We start from the raw sequence: 25,475 nt of genomic DNA, 5'->3' as shown, positions 1-25,475 counted from the left end.
CCTACAAGAAGTCTTTCCTGGTCCCCCTTAATGCCTTCTCTCTGTCGACTGTCTCTGATTTCTCCCAGATATATATACATAGTTGTTTGCGTGTTGTCTCTCGTTACATTGCCTCTTTGTATCCTCAGTGCTTAGCACAGTGCCTGGCATACAGAGGCTTAATAAATGTTTGGCTGACTACTGATGGGCACAAATAGGTACATTAAAGATACATATAAAGCGGGGGCAGCTAGGTGGTGCAGTGGATACAGCATCAACTCTGGAGTCAGGAGCACTTACTATCTGTGTGACCCTGGGCAAGTCATTTAACTCAAAACGCCTCCAAATTAAAAAAAAAAAAAAGATACAATAGAGTAGGTGTAAGGTAACCTTGGAGAGAAAGACACTAGCAGCTGGGCCTGGGAAAATCCACCTGCAGAAGGCAGCATCTGAGCAGAGTCTTGAGGGAAGCTTGGGATTCTAAGAAGCAAAGACCTCTGGAGCATGCTTTGCTGTGTTCTGAATTCTTCATCTAGCTTCTCTTTGTATACAAGTGGTCTGTAGTACCCTCTAACGACAAGATGGTTTCTTTTCCTCCCCAATTGATCATCACCCAAGTACATCTTAATAAATAATGTTACCTTGCCCTCTTTTTGCTCATCCCATTTCTCTTGATTAAGGTATACCCAACCACGGTGATTCAGCCCACCAGGTCTCAGGAATACTTCTGAGGTCAAATTTGTCTCCTCGAGTTAGGAGTTCTAATTCCTCTTGCTTGCTTTTGTAAAGTGGTGTGAATAAAAGAAAACAAAGTGAGAATGCTGTCCCCCAGCCTATGAGTAACAGCGATCAAATCATCATTGAAAAAATAAACAGAAAAGTTCCAAAAGTCACAGAGAAAGAAACAGAACCATGTTATCATCGCATAAAATTTACTGTAAATATTTTTATTCATCAAAATGTAAATGATGGAAATCATTTTAAGAATAGTTATTCTTTATTATTGCCTGTGTATTCAGATAATTAACTCTATACGTTATTTGCAAAAGCTTCCTTTCAATTATAAACTCTTTCATATTCAGTAAGTTTTCTTTTCCAAGCAATAGCTTCCCCAGTCCTGACAGTCAGAGGGCTTCACCGCAGCGTGAGTTCTCTGGTGTCTAATGAGGTGTCCCTTCTGACTGAAGACTTCCCCGCACGTATGACACTGAAAACATTTTACCCCAGTGTGAGTTCTCTGGTGTCTAAGGAGGTTTCCCTTCTGACTGAAGGCTTTCCCACACTCCGTGCATTTAAAGGGCTTCACTCCAGTATGGGTTCTCTGATGGCTAATCAGAAGTCCCTTCTGACTGAAGGCTTTCCCACATTCACTGCATTCAAACGGTTGCATTCCAGTATGAATTCGCTGATGGCTAATAAGATGTCCTTTCCAACCAAAGGCTTTCCCACATTCATTACATTCAAAGGGTTTCATTCCCATATGAGTCATCTGATGGCTAACAAGGGTCCCTCTCCGACTAAAGGCTTTCCCACATTCGTTACACTCAAAAGGTTTCACTCCAGAATGAATTCTCTGATGGCTAATAAGGGTGCCCTTTTCACTGAAGGCTTTCCCACATTCGTTACATTCAAAGGGCTTCACTCCCGTATGAATTCTCTGGTGTCTAATAAGGGTGCCCCTCTCACTGAAGGCTTTCCCACATTCTTTACATTCAAAGGGCTTCACACCAGTATGAGTCCTTTGATGGCTCATCAGGTTTCCCTTCTGACAGAAGGCTTTCCCACATTCATTACATTCAAAGGGTTTCACTCCTGTATGAGTCCTCTGATGGTTAACAAGGAGCCCCTTCTGACTGAAGGCTTTCCCACATTCATGACACTCAAAGGGTTTTACCCCAGTATGATTACTCTCATGGCTAAGAAGGGTTCCCCTCCGACTGAAAGTTTTCCCACATTCATTACATTCAAATGGTTTCTCTCCAGTATGAGTCCTCTGATGTTCCATAAAATTTCGCCACCAAGCGAAGGCTTTTCCACATGAATTACATTCATGGGGTTTGGCTCCAGTATGAATTCTCTGATGTTCAATAAGTGTTGACCTTTTGACAAAGGTTTTCCCACATTCCTTACAGTCATACACCACCTCTCCAACGTGTGTTCTTCGACATTTACCGAAGTCTGAGTGGAAACCAGAGACTAGCTAAATGAGGTAAAGTTAATTAAATAATACTGTGCCACTAAAAACAGAAAAATGAAGCATTCCATTAAATATAGGAAAACGTAAAAGAAGTTATGCAGAGTGAAGAAAACAGGTCAAAAAGAACACTATACATCCTAACTACAACTATGCAGTAAGATGCAACATCAGCCACTACCAAGGGAACCAACGGAAATTATATAGACAGAAAAGAAAAGGAGGACAAAAACAGTGATGAAGACACAGGTATTATGTCTGGAGTGGGGCTAGCGACCAGTAAATCACGGAAGTTTACAGACATGTATAATCATTTCTAATCTCTCCTTTTTAAAATTTTGCATGCTTAAGTTTTTCTCATTTTCTTTACCGTATTTCATTGCATATATTTGAATACCTATAGTTGCTCAAATAAAATTTGACCTAAAAGCAAAACATATATTGTTCAAAAGACTTTTTGTTTCCTTTTTTTCTGTCCAGTTATTTGCCTCTCACCCTCTGTCTTCTCAATTAAACCTTCCCTCGTGACAAAGAAAAACATTTAAGCAAACAAAAAAACCAACACAGTAATCGCTAGTCCCTCATCTCTGAACTGAGAAGTGTGACTCATTGTCTATTATGCTGTACAAATGTGCTTTATACTTTACACTTGATACTGCTCAATCCCAGTAAGCAGTGTTGGACGGCTCTAACGTGATATCATTGATAAGAATGTCATCGGGGGCATACTGTGCCGTTGGCTCTGCTTTCTTCCCTTTACACCACCTCACGTGAGACTTTCCATGTTTCTCTGAATTATTCATATTTGCCATTCCTCACAGACAAATAATCTTCTATTGCATTTATATGTCATATTTTGTTTCAAATTCCCCAAGCAATACATACCTATTTTGCTTTCAGTATTTTATGACCAGAAAGTGATGCTCTAAGATAGAAGACATTTCCTTCTGCAACTGACCCTGCTGACATAGAAGCTCCATGGTGGGGTCTCTGGGTCAAAGGGTATCAATGGTTTAGTGAGTTTTCTCACATAATTCAAAACTAATTTCCAAAGAGCTGGACAAACAATCTCCTCATTTGCCTTACTTCCTCACAATCACCCTAAAACGAGCTATTTCCATGACTTCCATCACGGGCCATTGTTCTGATTCAGATTTTTCTTATCATTAGGGACGTGGAACATTTTTTGCTGACAGATGTTTCTGCAGCACTCGTATGCTGAGGACGTCTGCTGATCTTGCACATCTGTGTCAATGCCTGGCACATCTCAGCTGTAGGAGGCTCTTAGCAAAGCAGGCGGCACAGTCAGGAGCTTCCCCTTCCTAACCACGATGTATTTTTTTTTTCTGAAACAGCTTCCTAAATTTATAAAATATAAATTCTGGCTTCACTCCAGATATCATCCCTGCTCCCCCCACCATAGTAAACACTTAATTCAATACATACTCTATCCAATGAGATAATATTTGTAAAACACTTTTAGTATAGTGCCTGGCACTTAGGAGGTGCTATATAAATGCTTTTTCCCCTTCCCTTCTATCAATCTCTCTTTTACAATTTCCTGTATACCTTGATTAAGAGTTTCCCTCCTTAAAACAATTCAGCACTGGTTAACAAACAGAAGACAGGTTAGGGGGGCAGACTAGCTATGGTTGAATCAGAAACAACTGAGTAAACCCAAGAACATGAAATATTTGGGGAAGAACTTGTTCAATAAGAACTGCTAGGAAAACCAGAATGAGTTTTGGCAGAAATTTCATTGAAATCAACACTTGCACTATGTACCACAAAAAAAGTCTACGAGGACATGCAAGGAAAAAAAAAAAGACAGAATATGAAAGATTTCACACACCATAACAAGAAAAATTGGGGAAGAACCAGATTAGGAACCTCTCACAACTATGGCTAACGGAAGGCTTAACCAAATTAGGGACACAGGCAATCACGACAGGTAAAACAAGACAGATAATTACTCTTATGGGAAACTGAAAAGTTTGTGTACCAATCAAAATCAATGTAATTAGTATAAGAGGAAAAGAATCCAAATGGGAAAAAATTTCTTACTCTGGTAAGAGTCTGATAACCAAGACGTTTGGGAAATTCGACGTGTATGTTATGTATGTTCATGTGTGTGTATGTATGTATGTGTGTGTGTGTGTATGTCTCACACCTACGGCAATTCTCCAATGGATAAGCAGTCAAAGAATATGAACAAACAGTCCTAAAATGTAGAAATGAGAACTTTAATAAACATATGAAAGATTTTTCCAAATTATTTGAGAGAAACTATTATTATCATCATTATTATCAAATGCAAATCAAAACAACTCTAAGGTTTCATCTCCTACCCAGAACACTGGTAAAGACACAAAAGATGGCAACAGTCAATATTGGAAGGGTCGTGAAAAGACAATCATTAACATGACGATGGTGAATTAATCCAACCCTTCTGAAGAACAATTCTGAATTACACTAAGAGAGTGACCAAAATGCGGCTTCAGTTTCACCGAGATTTCCCGTTGCTAAGTATTCCCCCAAGAAGATTAAACACAAAGAGAAGCAGAGGTTCGACGTACGTGAAAACACTCATAGGAGCCGTTCTTGGAGAGCTAACTACCAAGAGTCAGAGAATGGCTCGACAAGTTGCAACTGGCTCAAACACAGCGAGGTCCCGATTAGTGAGAATAACGAGTCTCCTCCTAGAGTCACAGATCTGAATTCAAACTAGTCGATGTTATAGTGACAGACAATATGGCTCATGGTTCCAACCCGATGGAAACACGCAGAATAAATTCAAATAATGTGACCACTTTGGGGGTTCCTTACTCACACTGATCAGAACCGGGCTGTAATGGAACGTGATGGTACCTTCAGAACAACATACAAGAAGAATTCAGAAGGGTGCAGGAAGACAGATGCTGAGGGAAGTAAGCCAGACTGGCAAAACAACATACGCAATGCTTCCCCGCCCTCTCTGAAGAGGCGGGGGCCTCAGGGCAGGAACACGGCATACACGACCAGATGTGATGGATGTGAAGGCTGCGCGTACTTTTGGAAGGTGTTTTTTTCCTCTTTTATTTCTGATCTTTTTTCTAAGTGATGGCTCTCCCCACAGGGAAGCAGGGAGAAAGAGATTAGAAAATAAAATTATGTAAAAACAAAACATATTAATACAAATTAAGAAAAAACGAGAATTCTTTCCCTCACCTACGTGCTGACAACCTACAACCTCTTTCTTCAATGACTGAGAAACTCATCAGGTCATACTCTCCCCATCAGTGACACTGAACCCCCGCTGTCATTACTGAAGCCCCATTCTCCCTTCGCCACTATCCCCCTACCTTCCTCCCACCCCCTTAACCCGACTCCCACAACCCTCCACTGGAAAGCTTCCCCTTTCGCTGTGCTTTCTGGAATGCCTACTCCATAGGCAACAAATATGCGTTCCCAATTTTCTCTCCTCCCCAACTCCTGCCCTCTCACTAAGGGACTTCGACATACATACTGACTCTCCTCAAACACCCCAACCTCTCAACTCCTCAACCGACTTGCTTCCCACTAGCTACTCGGCCACCCCACCTTAGCCACACACAAAGGTGGTCACACCCTGGATCTCGCCCTCACCCACAAATGCACCACTTCCATGTTCAAGCATTCTGAAATCCCCTCACTCGACCACAATCTATCGGCATTCATTTCTCTCTCGGCCTCCCCTGACCTAATCGCTCGTCATCCTCCCCGCGACCCCTCCGTTCTCTCCCAGGCCATCTCCCCTGCACCAGCCACTCTCTCCTCTTCTCCCCATCTGGACTCCTTGGTGAGGCCATTCAACCCCACACTGTCCTCCTCTCTTGAATCCTTGGCCCCCTTATCATATCTCCGATTATGCCCAACCAGACCTCAGCCTTGGATCGCTCCCACCGCTTGGAGCCCTCATTCTTACACACATGCTGCTGAACAAAGATGGAGAAAATCATGCAACCATTCTGCCCGAGTCCACTATAAAGTTACATTGCACGTCCTCCACTGGGCCCTCACTGCTGCCAGGCAATTCTACTGTACCTCCCTAATCAACTCTCTTCTGCTCTCCACAGCAGGTCTTCCAAACCTCCTCATCCTCCCCAAATTTCCCAGGCTAGGCATCCTCTCACTCTCTCAGCTGAGAACTTTGCCTCGTATTTTTACAGAAAAAATGGAGACCATTTGCTGTGAGCTCCCTCTCGTCCCCTCTTCCCCACCTCCTATCATTCAGATGCCTTCTACTACTTGTGCTGATGATTCGCAGCTCTACCTCTCCTGCCCAAATCTCTCGGCTGACCTCCAATCTCCCACCTCCATCTGACTTTTAGATATCTGCAACTGGATGTCCAGTAGACACCTTAAACTCTAAACCTAAATCCTCCCTCCACCTCCTGCCTTCCCGATTACTGTAAAGGGCAACACCATCCAGCCAGTTCTCTACCAGGTATCTTCCTGGACCCCGCACTCGCTCTGACCCTCCATGTCCAATATGGCGCCAAGGCTGGTCGATTTCATCCCTGCAGCGTCTCTCCAATACTGCTATCCTGATCCTCACCTCACTTCGGCACTACCACAACAGCTGCAGGTGGGTCTGCATGCCTCCGGTCTCTCCCCACTTCAGTCCATCCCCCATTCTGCCACCAAAGTGATTTTCCTAAAGTACTCCACTCCCTATATGGCTCCCCATCACCTCCAAGAGCAAGTACGAAATGCTCTGCCTGGCCTTCAAAGCCCTTCATCGGCTGCCCCCTTCCTCCCTGTCCAGGCTTCTCACACTTGACTCCCCTGCACGCCCTCTTTGATTCAGTGACATTGGCCTCTTGGCTCTCCCATCCCTTGGCCCAGGCATGTTCTCTGGCTGTCCCCCACCTCTGGTTCCTCCCAGACTCAGCCCAAGCCCACCTTCTGCAGGAGGCTTCTACTGGTCCAGCCAGCCCTCTGAGCCTCGTACCCCCAAGGCTCCCTTCTGTCTGTTCTGTATATACCTTGTAATATTATCAACAACAACAATAATAGCAGTTAACACTTATCTAGTGCCTACTGTGTGCCAGACACCGTGATCCTCACAGCAATCCTGAGAGGCAGGCGCTATTACTGTCTGCCCTTTACAGATCAAGAAACTGAGGCAAGCAGAGGTGAACCGACTGCCCAGGCGCACACAACTAGTAAGTGTCTAAGGCTGATTTTGAACCCAGTTCTTCCTGACTCCAGGCCTGGCCCTCTCTCCACTGTGCCACCAGCTGTCCCTGCACCTAATTAAGCACCTAATTATTTACACATGTCCTCTTTTAAAACGTAAGGTCCTTGAGGGAAGGGGCTGTTTTTGCCTCTTTATAAATCTCGTCTGACCGTGGCACAGTGCCTGGCATATAGAAAGTACTCAATCAATGCTGGCTGACTGACATAAAAAATAAACCTAATGAGACTAAAGAAGGAAAAATGACTTTCAGACAACCATTTAAAAAGATATTAAAAATCCATAAGGCACTGAAACAAATTTAGAAAAGAAGGCTCTGTCGCTCAGTAGATGTGTGGTGAAATAACAGTGTGGATTTCTCAATAAGAGAAACACAAATTTTCAATACCCACCTGAAGTGCTGTTAGAACTCTCCAATAACTGTAAAAATTCCAGAGGAAGCAACTCTGAGAAGATACTATCTTACACCCATTAGATCGGCAAGAAGTGTTTTTAAAAACTTCCTGGCTGTCGAGGCTGGGCAGAAATAGGCACCTCATTCTCTCATGGGGGCAGCAGGGAATGGGGGCCCATCTTAGTGGAAAAGAAAATGGCCACCTGCTGTGAGAAGTCCCATACCGTCACACCGTAGGATCTCTCGATCCACGGATCAAAGTCCACGTGCAGGACGTTATAGAAAGGAAGAAGAAAAGACCTCAGATGCAAAAAACTGGGAGAACCCCATGGGTGAAGCAGTTAAGGGCTGGCCTCACGCCTTTGAAACGACCCGTGTTCTATGAAATTGGGCATCCCAGAAATCCAAAGAAAGAGGAGGTGCTCCCGCTGGCAATGAACGAATGCACCTTTCTCTCCACAAACCCCCCAGTCCGAATTTTGTTCCTTTTTGTTACATTTGCCCATGTGTCGAGTACAGTCTCGGACCTGAGAGATGCTTTAATTTGCATTTCCTGAACACTGGTGAGGTTGAGCATTATTTCAAGAAATCATTCACAATTCAGGTTTCTTGTTTTGGAAATTATCTATTTGTTCCCTTTAACCATTTATCCATTGTTGCCTGAGAGTGACCAATGAAGCAGAGGGAGAGATTGCTTCCAAATCAGCACAATGGACAGAAGCCGTAACAAGTGTTTCCAAATATCACAGAGATGATATCACTTTCTACAAGAATGGCATTAGGCTGGAGGGAGACAGACAGAGATCAGCAACAGTTTTGCTCAAAAGAAAGATGAAGGTAGATAAGGAAGCTGGTGCCCAAGGTCCTCCCCAAATGCCTCGGGGCTTCGAGAATTCCCTGGCCAATCATTCAAACGCATTTCCATCTGAATGACCAGAATCCTCTCAGCCTGTCCACCACTCACTCACCTGGGCAGGTGCCTCGGGGGACTTTTCCCTTAGGCTTATGTGGAGCTGCTCCTCTCTCCAACAGGGAGATCACATCAGGTTTGGACACTGGAAGCCCAGCTCCTGGAGATACAATAGGGAAAGGCTTTGGGACAGACAGCTCTCAGAATTCAACCTCAGCCTCTTTATCTTCTGGGAAAAGAAGAGATGCTAGGAAGAGATGGGACAAAGGACCTCCTGAGGACATTCTGGGTTCTACTATTCTATCCCAGTCCAAGGGCAGGTCACACAGCTGACAGGGGCGCAGAGGGAAAATTCAGTCATCTGACCCCGCCCTGCTAATAGAGGGGAATCTTATGTCTTCAGGTATCCGCCCCTTGACTTCACCAAGAAGTTGTGACTGAAAAGTAAAGAATGCAGGGGAGCTGAAGGAAGCTGTGGGGCTCCTGTGGACCCCCGGGCAGGGAGCAGAAACATCCCCAGGGTTCTGAACCCTCCCCACTGATCAGTCTCCCTGTCCATCTTCCTCCTCCTCTTCCTCCCTTCCTCTCTTGTTCTCTGCCTTACCCTTTCCGTCTCTCTCTTTCTCTCTCCTGTATCTGTATTTATTTATATACACATACATACAGGCACATGCATGCATACATATATATATGTGTGTGTGTGTACATGTCTATGCACACGCATGTGTATGTGCATTGAATACACAGATACTCATGTGTATAGCTACATCTATATATGCATATATGACTCTTGGACATTAAACAAAATCTCAGGGCAGCCCTTCAGACCTCAGGAGGCGGGCACAGGGGAGAACGCAGAGATGGCTCAAGTCACGGGGCAGCCACACTTACCCACGGACACCAGGTTCTCATAGATCTCCAGCATCACGTCCCGGTACAGGGCCCTCTGGGCCGGGCTCAGGCGCCTCCACTCCTCCGAGGAGAAGTCCACGGCCACGTCCCTGAACGTTACTGGGCACTGAAACATCAAATGCGTTACCACCCATGTAAAGACCATCACTCACACAATCACCAGAAGACCCATGGAGTTGGCAGGGTGTGTGGCAGGGTCTCCCATCACTAAGGATTTTGAATACTCCATGCTAACTACCGATTGACTCTCGGCTTCTGTCAGAGAAGGAGCCAGAGAAGAGGGAAGGGTATGGGCAGAGCAAGAAGGAAATGGAGAAGAAAGTGGTTTGGAGGCAAGGACCTGAAGAGGATTCCACCAGACCGAGCAGGAGGAGGAGGAGGAGGAGGTGGAGGGGGTCATTAGAAAGATAGTAGAAGTATGAAAAGGAAAAGAAATACGTGGTAAGTCAAACAACTGGTCCAGTAGACTGCTACATCAAACAGTCACGGAGGCCACAGGGGGCAGCGAGGGTCCTCTACAGAAGCGGCCCCCTCCTCTTGTCCCAAGTGCCAGGGCGCCTGGCTCTCGGTACTGGCGCTAGCCTGCATCATCGACGACGAGCTGAGGAATTTCTGAAAAGTCGTCCTGGCTGTGGGAAATCTCCAGTAACAGATGTGGATAAGCAGAGACAAGACGCGTGAAAGCCCAGGCTGATGACTGCAAGCATGACTTCATGTGAAACATTTCTCGGCCTTGGGCATCTGCCCTCAGTCAACAAGCACTGAGGTGTTTACTCCCGCCAGAGGCCGTGCTAAAGCTGGGGGGCCCTGCCCTCAAGGAGCTTACATTCTAATGGGAAAACAACAACTAAATAACTGTGTACACACAGCAGATACGGAGTAAGCCGGGAGGCCAAGGGGCCCTGGCAGGAGGCAGGATCTGAGCCGGGTCTTAGAGGACGGCAGGGATGCCGAGGCAGGGCAAGCCAGGCGTGAGGCTCAGCCAGTGCAAAGGTGCGGCATCGGGGGCAGTGACCTGCTGAGCAGGCCAGAGGAGCGGGATCACAGAGCGCATGGAGGGGAGGCGGGCACCAGGCTGTGAATGTCTCTAATCCCAGTCAGAGCACTCTCTCTGTGTTGGCAGGGCCCCTGAGGAGTCTCTGACCGACTGAGTTTTCATGTGGAAGAGAGATTAGACCTATTCTGTCTGGCCTCCAAGAACAGAATAAGCAGCAGAGGGGGGACGTCGCAGAGAGGTGTACTTAGGTTTGATGTCAGCAAAGCCATCTTAGGGAAACCAAGCAAGGGACTCAGAAGTGGAACGGGCGTCCCCCGGCGCTGGCGGGCTCCCCTTCCTCGCAAGTCCCAAAGCAGAGGCTGGTGACTACTTGGCAAACACGGCAGAGCCTAGACTCTTTTCTGGGTACACGCTGAACCCAATGGCCAACGCTCTGACCTCTAAATTCTATGGAACCAGTTTACCACGAGTCTCATTTTGTATTCCACCCCGTCCCATTAAGAGAAGTTCACTTTACTGATCAAATTCATAGCCACTAATCATCTCCCAAAGGGAGCCCCAAGAAAATCGCCCTGCAAGGTACAGCTAATGCAACGAACGGCAGGATTAAACAAGGTCTTGCCAGGCTAGAACCCTGGGCTGAATCTGATGATGAAACTGAACTGGGGGAAAGGGAGACTTCAATGGGGTGAAGAGTTCAGATGCACATACACAAGAAGGAGAAGTCACAGATGCCACACCGCTTGTGTCAGCAGACATCGAGCTCGCTACGGGGAAACACGCGCATGCCACGGCACCACGACGTGGTGTGGTGTCGGAGGAGTCGGGCTGTCCTACACTACGATGGTGAAGGGCTCACCAGACGCGTCCCATGAGCTTGTCCCCAGTTCTGGTGCCACAAGAAGGACGCCGAGGGGAGCAAAGCCGGGGGGGAGTGACCGAGTCTTGCCATTGGAGAAAAGGCTGAGGGAACTAGGGACGTTAGGGCCTAGAGCTTATTTGGGGGAAGACAGAAAAGTTCTTTCCAAGTATCTGACATCTGAATACATAGGAGACAGATTAAACTTCTGCGTCTGCTTGTCCCCAGACGGGAGAGGTCAGAGCAGTGAGTGGACTCACAGAGAAGACTGGGTCAGCTGAGCCTAAGGAAAGACTAAGGCCATCCAAAGGGGCGCGGGATGGCGTGGAGGAACTGCCCCTCCTCACCAGACGCTCTCAAGACAGCCTGGATTCCCTCTCGGCAGGGGGCCCTCCAGCCGGGCATGCAGCAGGGACTATTCCCTTAGAGCTCCTTCCCGGGACTCTGCGAACTCCCAGCCCTGAGTGCACAGACCCCGGATGAGCCCAGCCTATCCAAAGGAAGGGAAAGGACACCTAAGCTCACCTGGGGCCTGGCTGTCAGAAGCCCAGACGTCATCATTTCTCTGTGCTTCTGTCCTGACGACGGGCAGGCTCTTGAGAAGGCCTCGCTGTGGAGAAGAAAGGAGTGATGAAGGAGTCAGTCCTGCCTCGTACCTTCCCACAGTCCTCACCAGACACCAGACTCCCTCATCCTGAAGCCCTCTTCCATGTCAATCACACCGTCTGGCTCACCTCTCCATCACCTTTCTCCACCTCTATCCCTGGGCTGCCAAGTGCTTCCAAAGAGAGTTTAAAACTGAATTGTGATGGGGTATGTGGCATATTCATGCTACTTTCAACAGGATCCTCACAACTAGTGATGACCCCTTCCCTCATCCGCTGACTCCTTTTCACATTCTCCACCCCATCGGTCCAAGGTTTTCCACCATCTTAAAGCCCAAATGCCCACTCCAGCCACGTTGCAAACAAGGCTGACATCATTCCATGGGAGTTGACTCAATTTCCTTCTTTACCTTAAGAGCATTCTGTATCATGATTTTCCTTCTTGTCCACCATGCTTATCTGAGGAGAGAGTGATCCCTTTCTCTTGTCCGTCCCCTATACTTGTGTTAATTATTTCATTTACCCATGCCTCTTCCAGGACCCTAAGTCTATCAGTCACCAATTCAAAAACTAAGAGTTTAATTTTGGACGCTCAAATGTTTGACTAACTCAAGACCAAAAATTCATCATTGATGTATCAGTTTTAGCTTAAAAGGAATGTTTTCCCATGAGAGAATATGAATTCTAGTGACCCTGGGCAAGTTACTTAACCCCACTGCTTAGCCAAAAAAAAAAAAAGAGAACATGAATTCTGTGGAGAGGGACTCTTTCACTTCTGTCTTCAGAGGCCCAGAATCTAGCTTGGCACCGGACAGAGTAGGGACAGCATAAGCTTGTGCTGACTGACTGGTTCATGACTCTAGCTGAATATCCAAAGCATTTGTCTTTGGCCATGTCACCAAGCACTTATTACTTGCCTGTTATGTGCCCGGCACTGTGAGTGAATGAAGGAATGAAAAAGGCTTCATTAAATATTCACTACGTGCCAAGGAATGTGGCCACAGCTGGGGTATTAGTACAAAAGCGAGACATTCTACATTCTACATTCTAATAAGGAGAAACAACACACAGGTGACTGGCAGATGGGGAAGGTGCTTTGGTCAGAGAAATCAGGAGGATGGTGAGCTAGTTAAACAACGGGGCGATGGCCTGTCACTTTAGGCCACAGAGATAGAGTAGATCTGTCCTTCCAAGAGCTAACATTCTATGGGAGGAGATGACGTGCACATAAGTAGATATCAAATAAATACTAGGTAATTCTACGAGAGAGGCAGGAAGGAGGTGATGGAAACCAGTGATGCTTAATGCCCTGAACTCATTAGCTGACATTTCTATAGTTATTTTGAACAAAGGTATAGAAATAACGCTTGTCAAATTAAGATCCTAAAACATCTCCACAAGTTGTGAACTGATCCAGTCATTCTGGAGAACAATTTGGAACTATGCCCAAAGGGCTATAAAACTGTGCATGCCCTTTGACCCAGTAACAGCACTTCTAGGGCTGTATCCCAGAGAGATCATACAAATGGGAAAAGGACCCACATGTACAAAAATATTCATAGCAGCTCTTTTTGTGGTGGCAAAGAATGGGAAATTAAGGGGGTGCCCACCAATTGGGGAATGGCTGAATAAGAAATGATGAGCAGGTAGATCTCAGAAAAACCTGGAAAAACTTACAGGAACTGATGCAAAGTGAAATGGGCAGAACCAGGAGAACATTGTACAAAGTAACAGCAACACTGTGTGATGATCAACTATGAATGACTTAACTCTGTTCAGCAATGCAGTGATCTAAGACAATTCCAAAGAACTTGTGAAGAAAAATGTCATTCACTAACGGACTCTGAGTACGGACTGAAGCGTGCTAGTCTCACTTGTTTTATTTTTTTGTAGTTTTTTTCCCTTTTGTTCTGTTTCTTCTTATAGAACATGACTAATATGGAAATACGTTTTAGATGATTGCACATATATAACCTATATGAAATTGCTTATCATCTTAGAGAGAAGGGAAGTCAGGGAGGGAGGGAGAAAATTTGGAACTCAAAATTTTATTTTAAAAATGAATGTTAAAAATTGTCTTTGGGGCAGCTAGGTGGCGCAGTGGATAGAGCACTGGCCCTGGATTCAGGAAGAACTGAGTTCAAATCTGACCTCAGACACATAACACTTACTAGCTATGTGACCCTGGGCAAGTCACTTAACGCCATTGCCTTGCCCCCCCCAAAAAATTGTCTTTATGTGTAATTGCAAAAAATAAAATACTATTTAACAGAAAAAAATCTCCACAGACTAGATCAATGGACCAAATCTTATGAGATCAAATTGAACAGGGGAAAATGAAAAATCTTACATTCTGGCTTTAAAAAAACACACACAAAGGACAAGAAAGACACATCACAACAATAATTCCTGTAAAAAATACCATGGGAATTTTGTGGCTTGCAAGGTCTGCACCATCAACAGAAGAATACATCAGCCAAAACAGCTAACACTCCCACAGGCCATTCACTGTTCTTCACCCATGCAAAAACTTTTCAATTTGATATAATTGAAATTCTAATCACAGAATGGGAAAGTTGAAAGGGGCTTCTGTGGCCATCTCGTACAAAGAATCCCCAGAAAGAAATCTCCACTGTTACACACCCACCAAGCGGCCATCCCTCCTCTGCTCAGGAGCACCCTCTGAGGAGAAGCCCACCCCCCTCATGGCAACTCTCATGGCCCGGACCTCTCCTTGCCTGTGAGCTCAAACTTGCTTCTTTGCAAATTCTACCCTCCTTGACCCTGGCTCTAGCCTGGGTCGGGGTGGGGTGGTGCATTTCTATCTAGCCGTTGGACCCTGAGGGCTCCAGGGGAGAGTGAAGCTGGTGACTCGGCACAGCCCGGCCTCACTTAAGTTCAGTTCACCTGGAAGCCATGGCATCACCTTCCTGATGTCATGGTCCCCGTTGAGAACCACGGACAAACCACAACAAGCCTCGAGGCCAAAGAGGCCAAAGGCGGCCCCTCCTGCACTCCCCGCCAGCCTGTGGCTCCTCCTCCTCGGGCTCACCAGGCCCGTTTCTTCACTGAGCCTCATGCAAGGCCCTTCAGCGTCCTGGTCATCCTTCTCTGGACACTCTCCAGTTATCCATGACTTCTTCAACAGTGGTGTCCAAACTTGACCAGAGGGACGGCCAGAGGGACCATCCCCTCCCTAGACCTGGGTGCAGCTCAAGGTCACATTGGCCTCTCTCACTATTGCATCACAAATGCTGATCCCTATGGAGCTTGCAGTCCACTGAAACCTTGAGATCCTTTTCAGAACATCTGCAGTCTACCCATGCCCCCCCAAACTACTTGTGGTATGGTTTCTATACCAAGTAGAAGACTTTATATGGATCCCTGTTAATTTCAGCCCAATGCGCTAAACTGGGAGGTTCCTTGTGGATGAGAACAGCGCCACCATGGAGTCTACCAGTCTCCGGCCCTCACCCACAGTGGCGGTTCAGGAGACCAGGAAAGTCTGGGTGTGCACAGACCCCCACGTACCCAACAAGAGCCAAGTGGACCAACACAGCGCGGCCAAGAGCAGCAGCCAGCGCAGGCCACAGCCAGGCAGGAGCCGTGGTTCTCAGAGCTGGACCCACACCTAGGGCCCCAGCAGCTCCAGCCAGGGAGGAAAGCAAGGCAAAAGAGGCTTTGCAGATGATTGCCCCAGTTGGAGCCTTGGCCTCAAGTTATCCCCAGGGTATCTGCCAGTCTGCAACGACTGAAGGACAGCATGGCAGCATGAAGTGGTGCATTCAGACATTCTTAGCGCTCTGGGGAAGACTTGGGAGGAGCGTGGCAAGAGGCTCATCAAAGGGGCCACTGGGCACAAGAAGGTGGTCCCAGGGGGACTAATTGGGCAGAACCTCTCTCAAGTCTGGGGATCTCACACCCAGTGTTAACAACAGAAAGAGACAGAGACAGAGAGACAGACAGAGAGAGACAGACAGAGACAGAGAGACAGAGAGACAAGAGACAGAGAGACAGAGAGAGAGAGTGCATTAGAAAGAGAAGAGGCAGCGCTGGCCTTGGGGCCATATCCAAAGATGATTTCTTATCACAGCCTTTTCTAGGATGTTTCTGATGCTCTCAAAAACGTACGTGATGAGTTCTGCACTCTTGATTGACTTCATGGGGCTCTGGTTCCAAAGGGCCAGACACAAGCACAGCATTGTATGGGGGGGGGGAACCTAAGGCCCAGATGGCATATGTCACCGACTGACCCGGAGTCACCCAGCGGGCCGGAGCAGAAGCAGGACTGCATCCAAGCTTTCTGATTTCAGGGTGGGCTTCCCATGCTCCTAATGCTCCTGAGAGCACATGGCACCAGAAGTGGCTTCGGAAGAAACGGACCAACCTCGAGAGGGAGGAGCAGAGTTAAGCCAAGTGTAGCTTTACGGCTGAGAAAGGAAGGTCGTGGGGAGACGGGGGCGGGGGAGGTGCCCTTTAGCACCGGCCAGACCAAGCTGAAAAGTGTGCGCAGGCTCGATCGGGAGGAGCAGTGCCTGGGCTCAGGGAGCCCCATGAGAACGCTGCTGCTGAGATTGTCCAGACAGGAGGCCAGAAGAGGAGCGGGAGGGACAGAGGAGACAGGACTAGACATGGCAAACCAGGAAAGAAAGGAAACTCCAACTCACCTTGAACCTGGAAGACGGAGCCCAGGAGCTAGTCCTTCCTCTCTCTGTTCCACTTGTGGGAAAGCGCAGCGTCCTCGGAAAGCAAAGCTAGGAAAGAAAAAGGAACCATGAAGAGGGTCCCAGCACTCCCAGATTCAACAAGCTAGGAAGATCCTCCCCCACCCCCTTCCACTCTGCCCCACTCTAGGCATGACTCCCAACCTTGTTACTGAGAGAGGGGACAGTGGAGCAAAGGAGGAGCCCGCTCCACCCAGGGTCAGAGACAGAGCAACAGACAGAAGTTACACCTTCAGGCCAGTGGACAGGGAGGATTCCAGGACACAGAGCTCAGGGCCACAAATCGGCTTCTTCTCACCTGAGAACTGGATCAGAAGACCACCAATGCCTTCCTCAAAGTAAGGATTAAACATTAAATGGCACAAGGCCAAGCAATCAACGAACAAGTCTCTATTTAGGACCTACCACATGCCAGGCCCTGTGGTGGGCACTAGGGATACAAAAGGAAAAAACAAAAAATCAGTCTCAGCTGATTCCTGGGGCAGGACCACAAAGCTCTCCTTTCCCAAACCAGTAGTGAACGATTGGACTCTGGGAACAGTCACTCTGCCTGGCCACACCCACCTTGCCATACATGTCAACTGCCCACCTCTCCATCTTCTTCACAAGAAAAGCAAGAAAGATTCTGTCAAATGCTTGGCTAAAATCTGGAAAATCCATTATCTGCTCTGAACCCAACTCAGTAGCACCGTCCTATCATTGACAAATCCCGTTCTCTTCCCTTTCTGGAAATCAGGACACTTGCCCTTCTCCAATCATGTCATACCTACCCCACTTGCAGACTTTCCGCAACTGATCCCGGGGTATGTGGCTTGCACATAGTTGTTTGCATGTGGTTTCCTCAATTAGACTGTAAATACCCTGGAGGCAGATACTTTACTTTGACCTTTCTGTAAGCCCAGAGCAGGGCACCGCACCTGGCACACAGAAGCCACTTAGTAACTGTTTATTGACCAATTCCCGAAATCCTTAAGGACCACGGAGAGCAGCTCAGAAATCTGACAGTTTTATCCGGTCCTGGGGTGCTGCTTCTTACTATCCCCTTATTCATGTTGGAAGCAGCAGTCCCGAAATAAGAGAGCTTAAACCTAGGACACTGGAAACGGGGCATTCAAATGCCATGAACCCCAGGAAGCAATGAGGTGTTATCGGCAAAACATCATAGATAAAACTTCTGGAGGTGGCTCTGATACAGAGACACAGACAGGCCCAAACACACTGCCTGCCCACCTCTCCCCCCTAAGCAGCAAGATCCAGGCCCTGGCCTCCTGGATACAGACAGTAAGGCCAGACAAGGGGTGAGGAACATCTAGGGCAGAGCCTGGATCCCAGCTGGAGCTTTTGTTGTCTGTGTGCCCACAGAGAAGCCCGGCACAGAAACACCAAGGTAGGAGCCTCTCGCCTCCCCGCAGCCTCCAGTCCCTCCAGCCCTCCTGCTTTGGCCTCACTTTCCTCTCTTCTTGCCCAGAATGCTCCTCCTCACCCATACATCACCCCCACACTTCCCACCCCCCGACTCATGCTGGGGCAGATCTGTTGTCCTGCTGACCACCAGGAGGCCACCCAAACGAGAAATCAATCAGCCACAGGCACTTATTAAGCACCTACTGTGTGCCAGATGCTGGGGAGGTAAAAGACAAAAGGAAAATCAAGCCTGCCCTCATGGGGCTTCAATTGTACCCGATGAGACAACGTGGTGGGGGGGCGGCACACCAAGCTTCCCGACTCCCCCAAAACTGGTTCTCCCCCTTCGCGCCAACAGAGGCTCATCTCCAACCCCCCAGCTCCGCGCACCTGCCCCTTCTGCACTTCAGCGTTTGCGCCCCTTCCTGCCTCTTTTCACAAAACCTCACCCCTCACGCCCCATCCCCAGCCTCGCTTAGGGAACCCCAGTGAATATTCTGCTCCGCCCGCCCGGGCGCCGCCCACAATGTCAATGTCTAGCGCTTCATCTCTACGCATGCTCAGTGTCAGCCACCCTCACGGCAGCCGAGAGTGCCGCTCACAATTCCGCTCTTGCGCATGCTCAATCTCAGTCACCCTCACCCCGCCCACGGCAGCCCAATGTCCAGTCCGGCAGAACTACAGTTCCGCTCTTGCGCATGCTCAGTGTCAGCCACCCTCACCCCCCCACGGCAGCCCAGTGTCCAGTCTGGCCGAACTACAGTTCTGCGCTTGCGCATGCTCGGTTTCTCCCCGCCCACGCCCACCTCATCCCCAGGTTGGCGGGGCTCTTCTCGCTCAGCGCTGCTGTCCCGGCCCCCTCCTCATCCCTCACCCTAACACTCCAGTACCTGCCTCCCCTCCCCGGGTAGCCACTTCACATCACGCTCACCAGCAACAAGCCCAGAATGGCTGACAGGCGCCATGCGCATGCGTTCATCAGGAGGCGGAGGGAGAAGGCGGTGCATGGAGCTTTCGACCAATCAGCGTCACTAGTTCCCTTTCTCCAATCAGAGACCCAGCTCCCCCGACTGCCCCGCCCCCTCCCGACAGAACCACTCCCCCTCCTGCAAGAGACCACGTGTTCAGCCCTTCTTTCCTCCTAAGGCTAAGGAACCTGCCTGCTATCGGGGTTCTGCACCTGTGTAGTGCCCTGGACCCTGCGGCAGTGAGTCTGGGAAGCGTAGGGACCCCTTTTCAGAGTCATCCTGTTTGTAAATGCATAAAATGAAATATGAAGGATTACCCAAAAAATGCCAATTATACTGATATATAGATGTACTTTTTTCCCATTCAGATTTGGGGGTCCCAGATTAAGACTTCTTATTCCACAGCTACATCTGCCCCCCAAACATAAGCACACAGGATGCACTTCTATCTTTTGCATCCCAGGAGCCTTTCACACACGCAGGAGCAGGAGGAGGAGGCCTGGGATCCTGACTGCCGCTGGAAGAGGCCTCTGAGGTCCTTATACTAACTCCCTCGTTTTACAAATCAGGATACTGAGGCCTTAGATCATTGCATTTGCTCTAGGTCACCCAGGCAATAAGGGCCAGAGAAGAGATTTGAACCCAGATGCGTGGATTACAAAACCACCCTTTAGCACACTGGCCCATTGCCTCTCACTATCACTTCCAGACCCTCCTGCCCTCCTCAACAACCTCTACTCCTTGAGGATCACTTCCTACTTCACATCACCCAGTCCAGATGTCCACAGCTGTCCCCTCCTGTCAGTCAGTAAATAAGCTCCTCTTGTACATGCCCTGGAGATGCAAAGAAAGGAAAAAAAAAACAGTCCTGCCCTTGTTAAAATTCATTATCTGAAATAGAAAGTAATTCTGAGGCACAGTGTTAAGGGCATGCTAAAGGGTCCCCTGAATTTGTCTTTTTGAGTTGCCATCTTTTCCAGAAACTCTGGACCTAGAGCATGCAGCAGACCCTGAATGTGCCAAAGATGAAGCCCCCTCAGCTGACATAATTTATTGTTTGCACCCCAAGATGGATTCCCTGTGTGTCCGTGGGTTCAACACAGGTGCCCGCCACTCTGTGCGTGGCTGGGGAAATGCTTGTGCGTCTGAGGTCCTTTGCAGATAAGCAGACCTGAGTGATCTAGGGCTTCCCAAGGGAAAAGAAAGGAGCTTTTGCCATGGCCTTGCTCCTCCCCTTGGAGAGAGGTTACTGCACCTTTCCCAGACTCCCATGCCTCACCCCTTCCTGTTCTCTCCTCCTCCTTCTGTGGTATTGTCATAAGTATGCAGACTTCTGTAGGACTGTGATGGCCATGGGTTCCGCATGCACGTTCATTTCTCTCGTAATAAACCTGGTTTTCACAGAAGTCACGTGACATGGTAATTGCCTGTTGACAAAAGTTTCACAAGAAACATACTTTCTCATGAAATGAAGAAAGGAGGTTAAATACAAACAAGGAAGGGTTTGATGTGAAAATACATTAAATTCTACAAGGAATCAAGCAGGTCCAGGAAAGGGGGACCACATGTGCAGGGAGCTACTGGTCATAAAAAAAAACCAACACACAAAACATCAGAAAGTGATTCTGCAGGTGGAATAAAAGGAAATGCTCAGCAGTACCTTGTCCCTCCCCTCTCCAGCTCCTTTGTCCCAGTCTTTCCTTTCACTGTCTCTATCCCCTTCTCCAGATCTACCCCAACCCTAGCTGATAAAGACTGGGAACCACTACCCTTCCTGCATCCATGGACTTGAAAAAGGTGCATCACCCATTTTCTGTTGTTTCTGTTCTTTCCCCCCAGATTATGCAACTCCCTAAAGGACACTGATTCACCCGGACTTGTTAAGGGATTTAGTCTGGTGTCTCAATTCAACTCTTCCACTTTTGCCTCTCCTGAAACTCTAAATGTTTAGTCCTGAGATGTTTAGTCCTTTAAATCCCTGAATTCCCGATGATTTTTCTATAATATGGCATTCAACTGAATTTCTGTACACAGAGTTTGAGCAGAGATTTTTAATCCTTTTGTGTCTTGGAGCCCTTTTGGTCTGGTCTGGTGAACGCTAATGGCCTCTTCTTAAAATACCGTTTTTAAAGGCATAAAATAAAATACACAATATCACAAAGGAAATCAAATATGCGTTATTCTTAAAAATTAAAAAACACGTTTATTGGCCCCAAGGATCCTTGAGTTAGAACATTTATATGAATATTAGTGTGTGCACACATATAATACACCTGCATAAACATACAAACATATGTGAGAGTGGGTAGAAAATCGGCCTTGGAGTCAAAAACACTTTAATTCAAAGGCTGCATGTGACAGGCAATAGTTGTGTGACCAGGGGCAAAGCTCTTAATTCCCAGCATTCCAAGCAGCTCTGAGACTACCCAAATGACTTCCTGTTCTAAATTAGTGAAGAGCAGTTTCACACAAGGGATTCTCAGAATTAATTAGCTTACATATTTAGAGCAAATACACATCCTAGAATAGATGGTTAGTTCAAATGGAGAGCAAGATGGGTATATAATTGGAGACAGGGATGAATCACGATTGAGAATTTCTGCATGACTTTCAATACGACCAAGCTACTCGTTGTCATGAAAGCCTACTTCCTTAACAATTTTCTGATTCATGATATAGGGACGGTGACTTTTGGAACTCCATAATCTCAGAGGAATCAAAGTTACTGGTACCGTAAGAGTTCTCAATCCAAATCCCATCTCTGACGCTTACTATCTTTGGAACCTTGGACAGCTCCCATCTTCTGGGATTTTTCTCATTCATAAAATGAGGTGTCTGGACAACATGATCTCTACACTCTTTCTTGGCTCTAACCTTGATAATTCCATGACCCTAGGACTGTTCATGCCTGAGAGAAAATGCAGAGAGCAGGTTGTAGCAATGCAAAATGGAAACAACATATGAACTGGATAGAAACTTGTTCTAAGGATAGGCAGAGAGGTGTTTGAACCCAGAATAATTAGCACTCAGTTTAGCCCTCTCTTTTGCCATTATAACTTCTATTAAAGGCATCTGTAAGTTAAATCTCTTAGTTGACTAAATTCTTTTAATCCCAAAGACTACATGTCATTCCATCTTTGAATCTTCAAGTGCTAAGTAAGATTTTTATGAAATGATGCAGAGTGAAGAGCATAGAGAAAGAAAAAACATGCAATCTAATTTTGTGTAAACACAAAAATCACCCAAAAATGCATGGGAAAATTATTTCAGAAAACAATAGGAAGCAAACAAATTTATCTGTTATCATCTTGTAGAAGTAATTGTACATATACTTTATTTAAGTGTAAACAAAGGAGATTACTTTTTCACATTTGCTAATGTTTTTCAAAAAAAAAGTATCTTTGCTAACAATGAGTAATTTTAGAATGAAAAGGAAAACAAAACAAAATTGAGAGAAATGATCTAGTATAAGAAATTTCAGAGATTTTGCCAAAATGTTTAGTTTTTTAAAAAAAAATCAGGCACCCAATCCACAAATTTAAGAAGATATTGCCACCTAATGGCATCTTTTGTGTGTTACAGCAAAGACTGGCAAGGAAGGACACTCATTTTTTAATCTCTGAGAGCTTCAAATGATATGGTAGCTGGTGACATTCATTATCAACTTGACTCTCCAGTATTTAATAAAAGATGACTATGCTCCACGTTATTACAGCTATACATTTATTCTCCAGCACAGATTCTAAAACACGGGTTTTACAACATCCTAGATGAATTCCCATCATCAAACAATTGAGAATCTTTGTCTTTCACTTTAACTTACTGATGTTCCCCCAAGAGTTTCCCATGTTAAATGTACAAGGTTTTTATCAGGATAGTTTATCTCATAGGTAAGTAGGATGCCCACCAGCATGGAGAAATTAACCACATTATACTGTAAGGATACATTATGCAAGGATGAATTATCTGATGGCTAACAAGGTGTACTTTTTGACTGAAGGCTTTACCACATTCATTACATTCAAAGGGTTTCTTCTCTCCATTATGAACTTTCTAGTGTCTTTCAAGGTGTCCCTTCAGACTGAAGTCTTCCCCACATTCATTATATCCTAAGGGTTCTTCTCCAATATAAACTTTCTGAAGACAAGCTTTTCTGATGATTTCAAGACGTCCCTTCAGACTGAAGTCTTTCTCATTCTCATTATAATCAAAGGCTTCACTCCAAGATGAGATACCTGATATTTATTATGGTATACCTTTGGACTGAAAGCTCTTCCATATTTATTGTAAATAAGCAACTTTACTCCAGTATGACTTTTGGTGTTATTTTTGTTAAGTTGTTTAGTCATGTCTGACTCTCTGTGATCCCATTTGGGGTTTTCTTGGCAAAGATAATGGAGCGTTTGCCATTACCTTCTCCAGCTCAATTTTACAGATGAGGAAACTGAGGCAAACAGGGAAAAATGGTTGCCCAGAGTCACACTGCTAGGAAGTATCTGAGGCCATATTTGAACTCAGGAAGATGAGTCTTCCTGACTCTGGCCCCACCACTTTATCCACTGTGCCACCTAGCAGTTCCATCCATATGATTTACCTGGTGATTAATAAAGTTTACCTTCCTACTGAAGATTTTCCCACATTCATTACCTTCAAAGGATTTCACTCCTGTGAGCTCTCTGATGTTTATACAAGGCTGAATATTGTCACCTTATTTATTTAATTTCTATGCTGAGTATATCATGCAAAATGCCAGGCTGGATAGATCAAAAGCTGGAATTAAGGTTGCTGGGAGAGATACCAACAATCTCAGATACGCAGATGATACCACTCTGTTGGCAAAAAGAAGCCTGGTAGGGAGGGAGAAACAGGAGAGTGTAAAAGCTGGCTTGAAGCTTAACATAAAAAAACCTAGGATCTTGGCAACTAGTCCATCATTTCCTGGCAAACAGACAGAGGCAAAATGGGAGCAGTGTCAGATCTTATATTCTTGGCCTCAAAGATCACTGCAGATCGCAACTGCAGCCATGAAATAAAAAGACAATTGCTTCTTGGAAGGAAAGCTATAACAAATCTGCACAGGAGACTAAAAAGCAGAGATATCACCTTGCTGACAAAGGTCTGTGTAGTGAAAGCTCTGGTCTTTCCAGTAGCAATGTATGACTATGAGAGTTGGACTATAAGGAAAGGTGAGCACCACAAAATCAAGGCTTTTGAATTGTGGTGCTAGAGAAGACTTTTGGGAGTCCCTTGGGCAGCAAGGAGATCAAATCAGTCAATACTTAAAGAAATTAATTCAGACTATTCACTGCAAGATCAGACACTAGAACTGAAGCTGAACTACTTTGACCACATAAAGATCCTGATGTTGGGAAAGATTGAAGGCAAAAGGAAAAAGGGATGGCAGAGGATGAGATGGATAGTGTCATGGAAACAACAAACAAACTTGGACAGACTTCAAGAGATAGTGGAGGGAGAAGAACCTGGTGCGCTGTGGTCCATGGGGTCACAAAGAGTTGGACATGACTGAAGGGCCGAACAACATGCAGGATCAAAGAAAAGGAAGGACCTTTGTTTGGGGTGAGATAGGGTGATAGTGACTGACAAAAGACAGGAGACAGAGCTGCTGCTTAATCAAAATTTCCTTAGCAAAGATACTGGAGTGGTTTGCCATTCCCTTCTCCAACTCTATTCACAGATGAGGAACTGAGGCAAATAGAGCTAAGGACCTTGCCCAGGGTCTCATAGCTGGTAAATGTCTGAGGCTGGATTTGAACTCAGGAAAAGGAGTATTCCTGACTTCAAGACCAGCCCTCTATCCACTGTGCTACAGAGCTCGGAAGCAGATTTGGAAACTAACTACATGTTTGCACTTTTTAAAAAAGTCAGATGTACCATTAAAATCATATTATAGACAATGGAGGTTTACAGTTCTGTGTGTGGTCATTTGATAATCTTATTTGTATATCTGAATGTTGATCTTCATGGTTACTAAATCTAAGTTGAATTTTTTAAAAAAGAAAAATAAGTAGAAATCATTAACACCTTTCTGGGAAATTGGGAAATATGATGGCTGAGATAAATAAGAGGCAAATGACGTACCAAAGTGAAAGATGTTTCTTTTCTGTATTCACTATTCTACATTCAATATTCACAATTCTGTAGTGAATAGAGATTTGGACCTGGAGTCAGGAAGACCTGAAATCAAATCCAATCTCAGACTCTTACTAGCCATATGATCCTGGATGGGTCACTGCACCTGTTTGCCTCAGTTTCCTCATCTGTAAAATAGGGATAATAATAGCACCCAGGGT

The 25,475-nt window shown here is 46.2% G+C and overlaps 1 protein-coding gene across 1 annotated transcript; it reads right to left on the bottom strand.

The window, feature by feature from the left end:
- Positions 1-919: 919 nt before the first annotated feature.
- LOC114028035 (zinc finger protein OZF-like) lies at positions 920-19,167 on the bottom strand. Its single transcript, XM_027842226.1, is given in 8 exon segments — positions 920-2,157; positions 8,754-8,855; positions 9,587-9,713; positions 11,989-12,073; positions 15,042-15,045; positions 16,743-16,806; positions 16,808-16,822; positions 19,087-19,167. Coding segments are annotated over 8 exon segments (1,578 nt in total). The 3' UTR covers positions 920-1,057.
- Between the last annotated feature and the right edge of the window lie 6,308 nt (positions 19,168-25,475).

The sequence above is a fragment of the Vombatus ursinus genome, unplaced genomic scaffold (assembly GCF_900497805.2).
Source record: "Vombatus ursinus unplaced genomic scaffold, bare-nosed wombat genome assembly UNPS02014868.1, whole genome shotgun sequence".
Taxonomy (NCBI): domain Eukaryota; kingdom Metazoa; phylum Chordata; class Mammalia; order Diprotodontia; family Vombatidae; genus Vombatus; species Vombatus ursinus.
The sequence above is the reverse complement of the archived record's forward strand: the minus strand, read 5'-3'. Positions and strand labels throughout refer to the sequence as shown.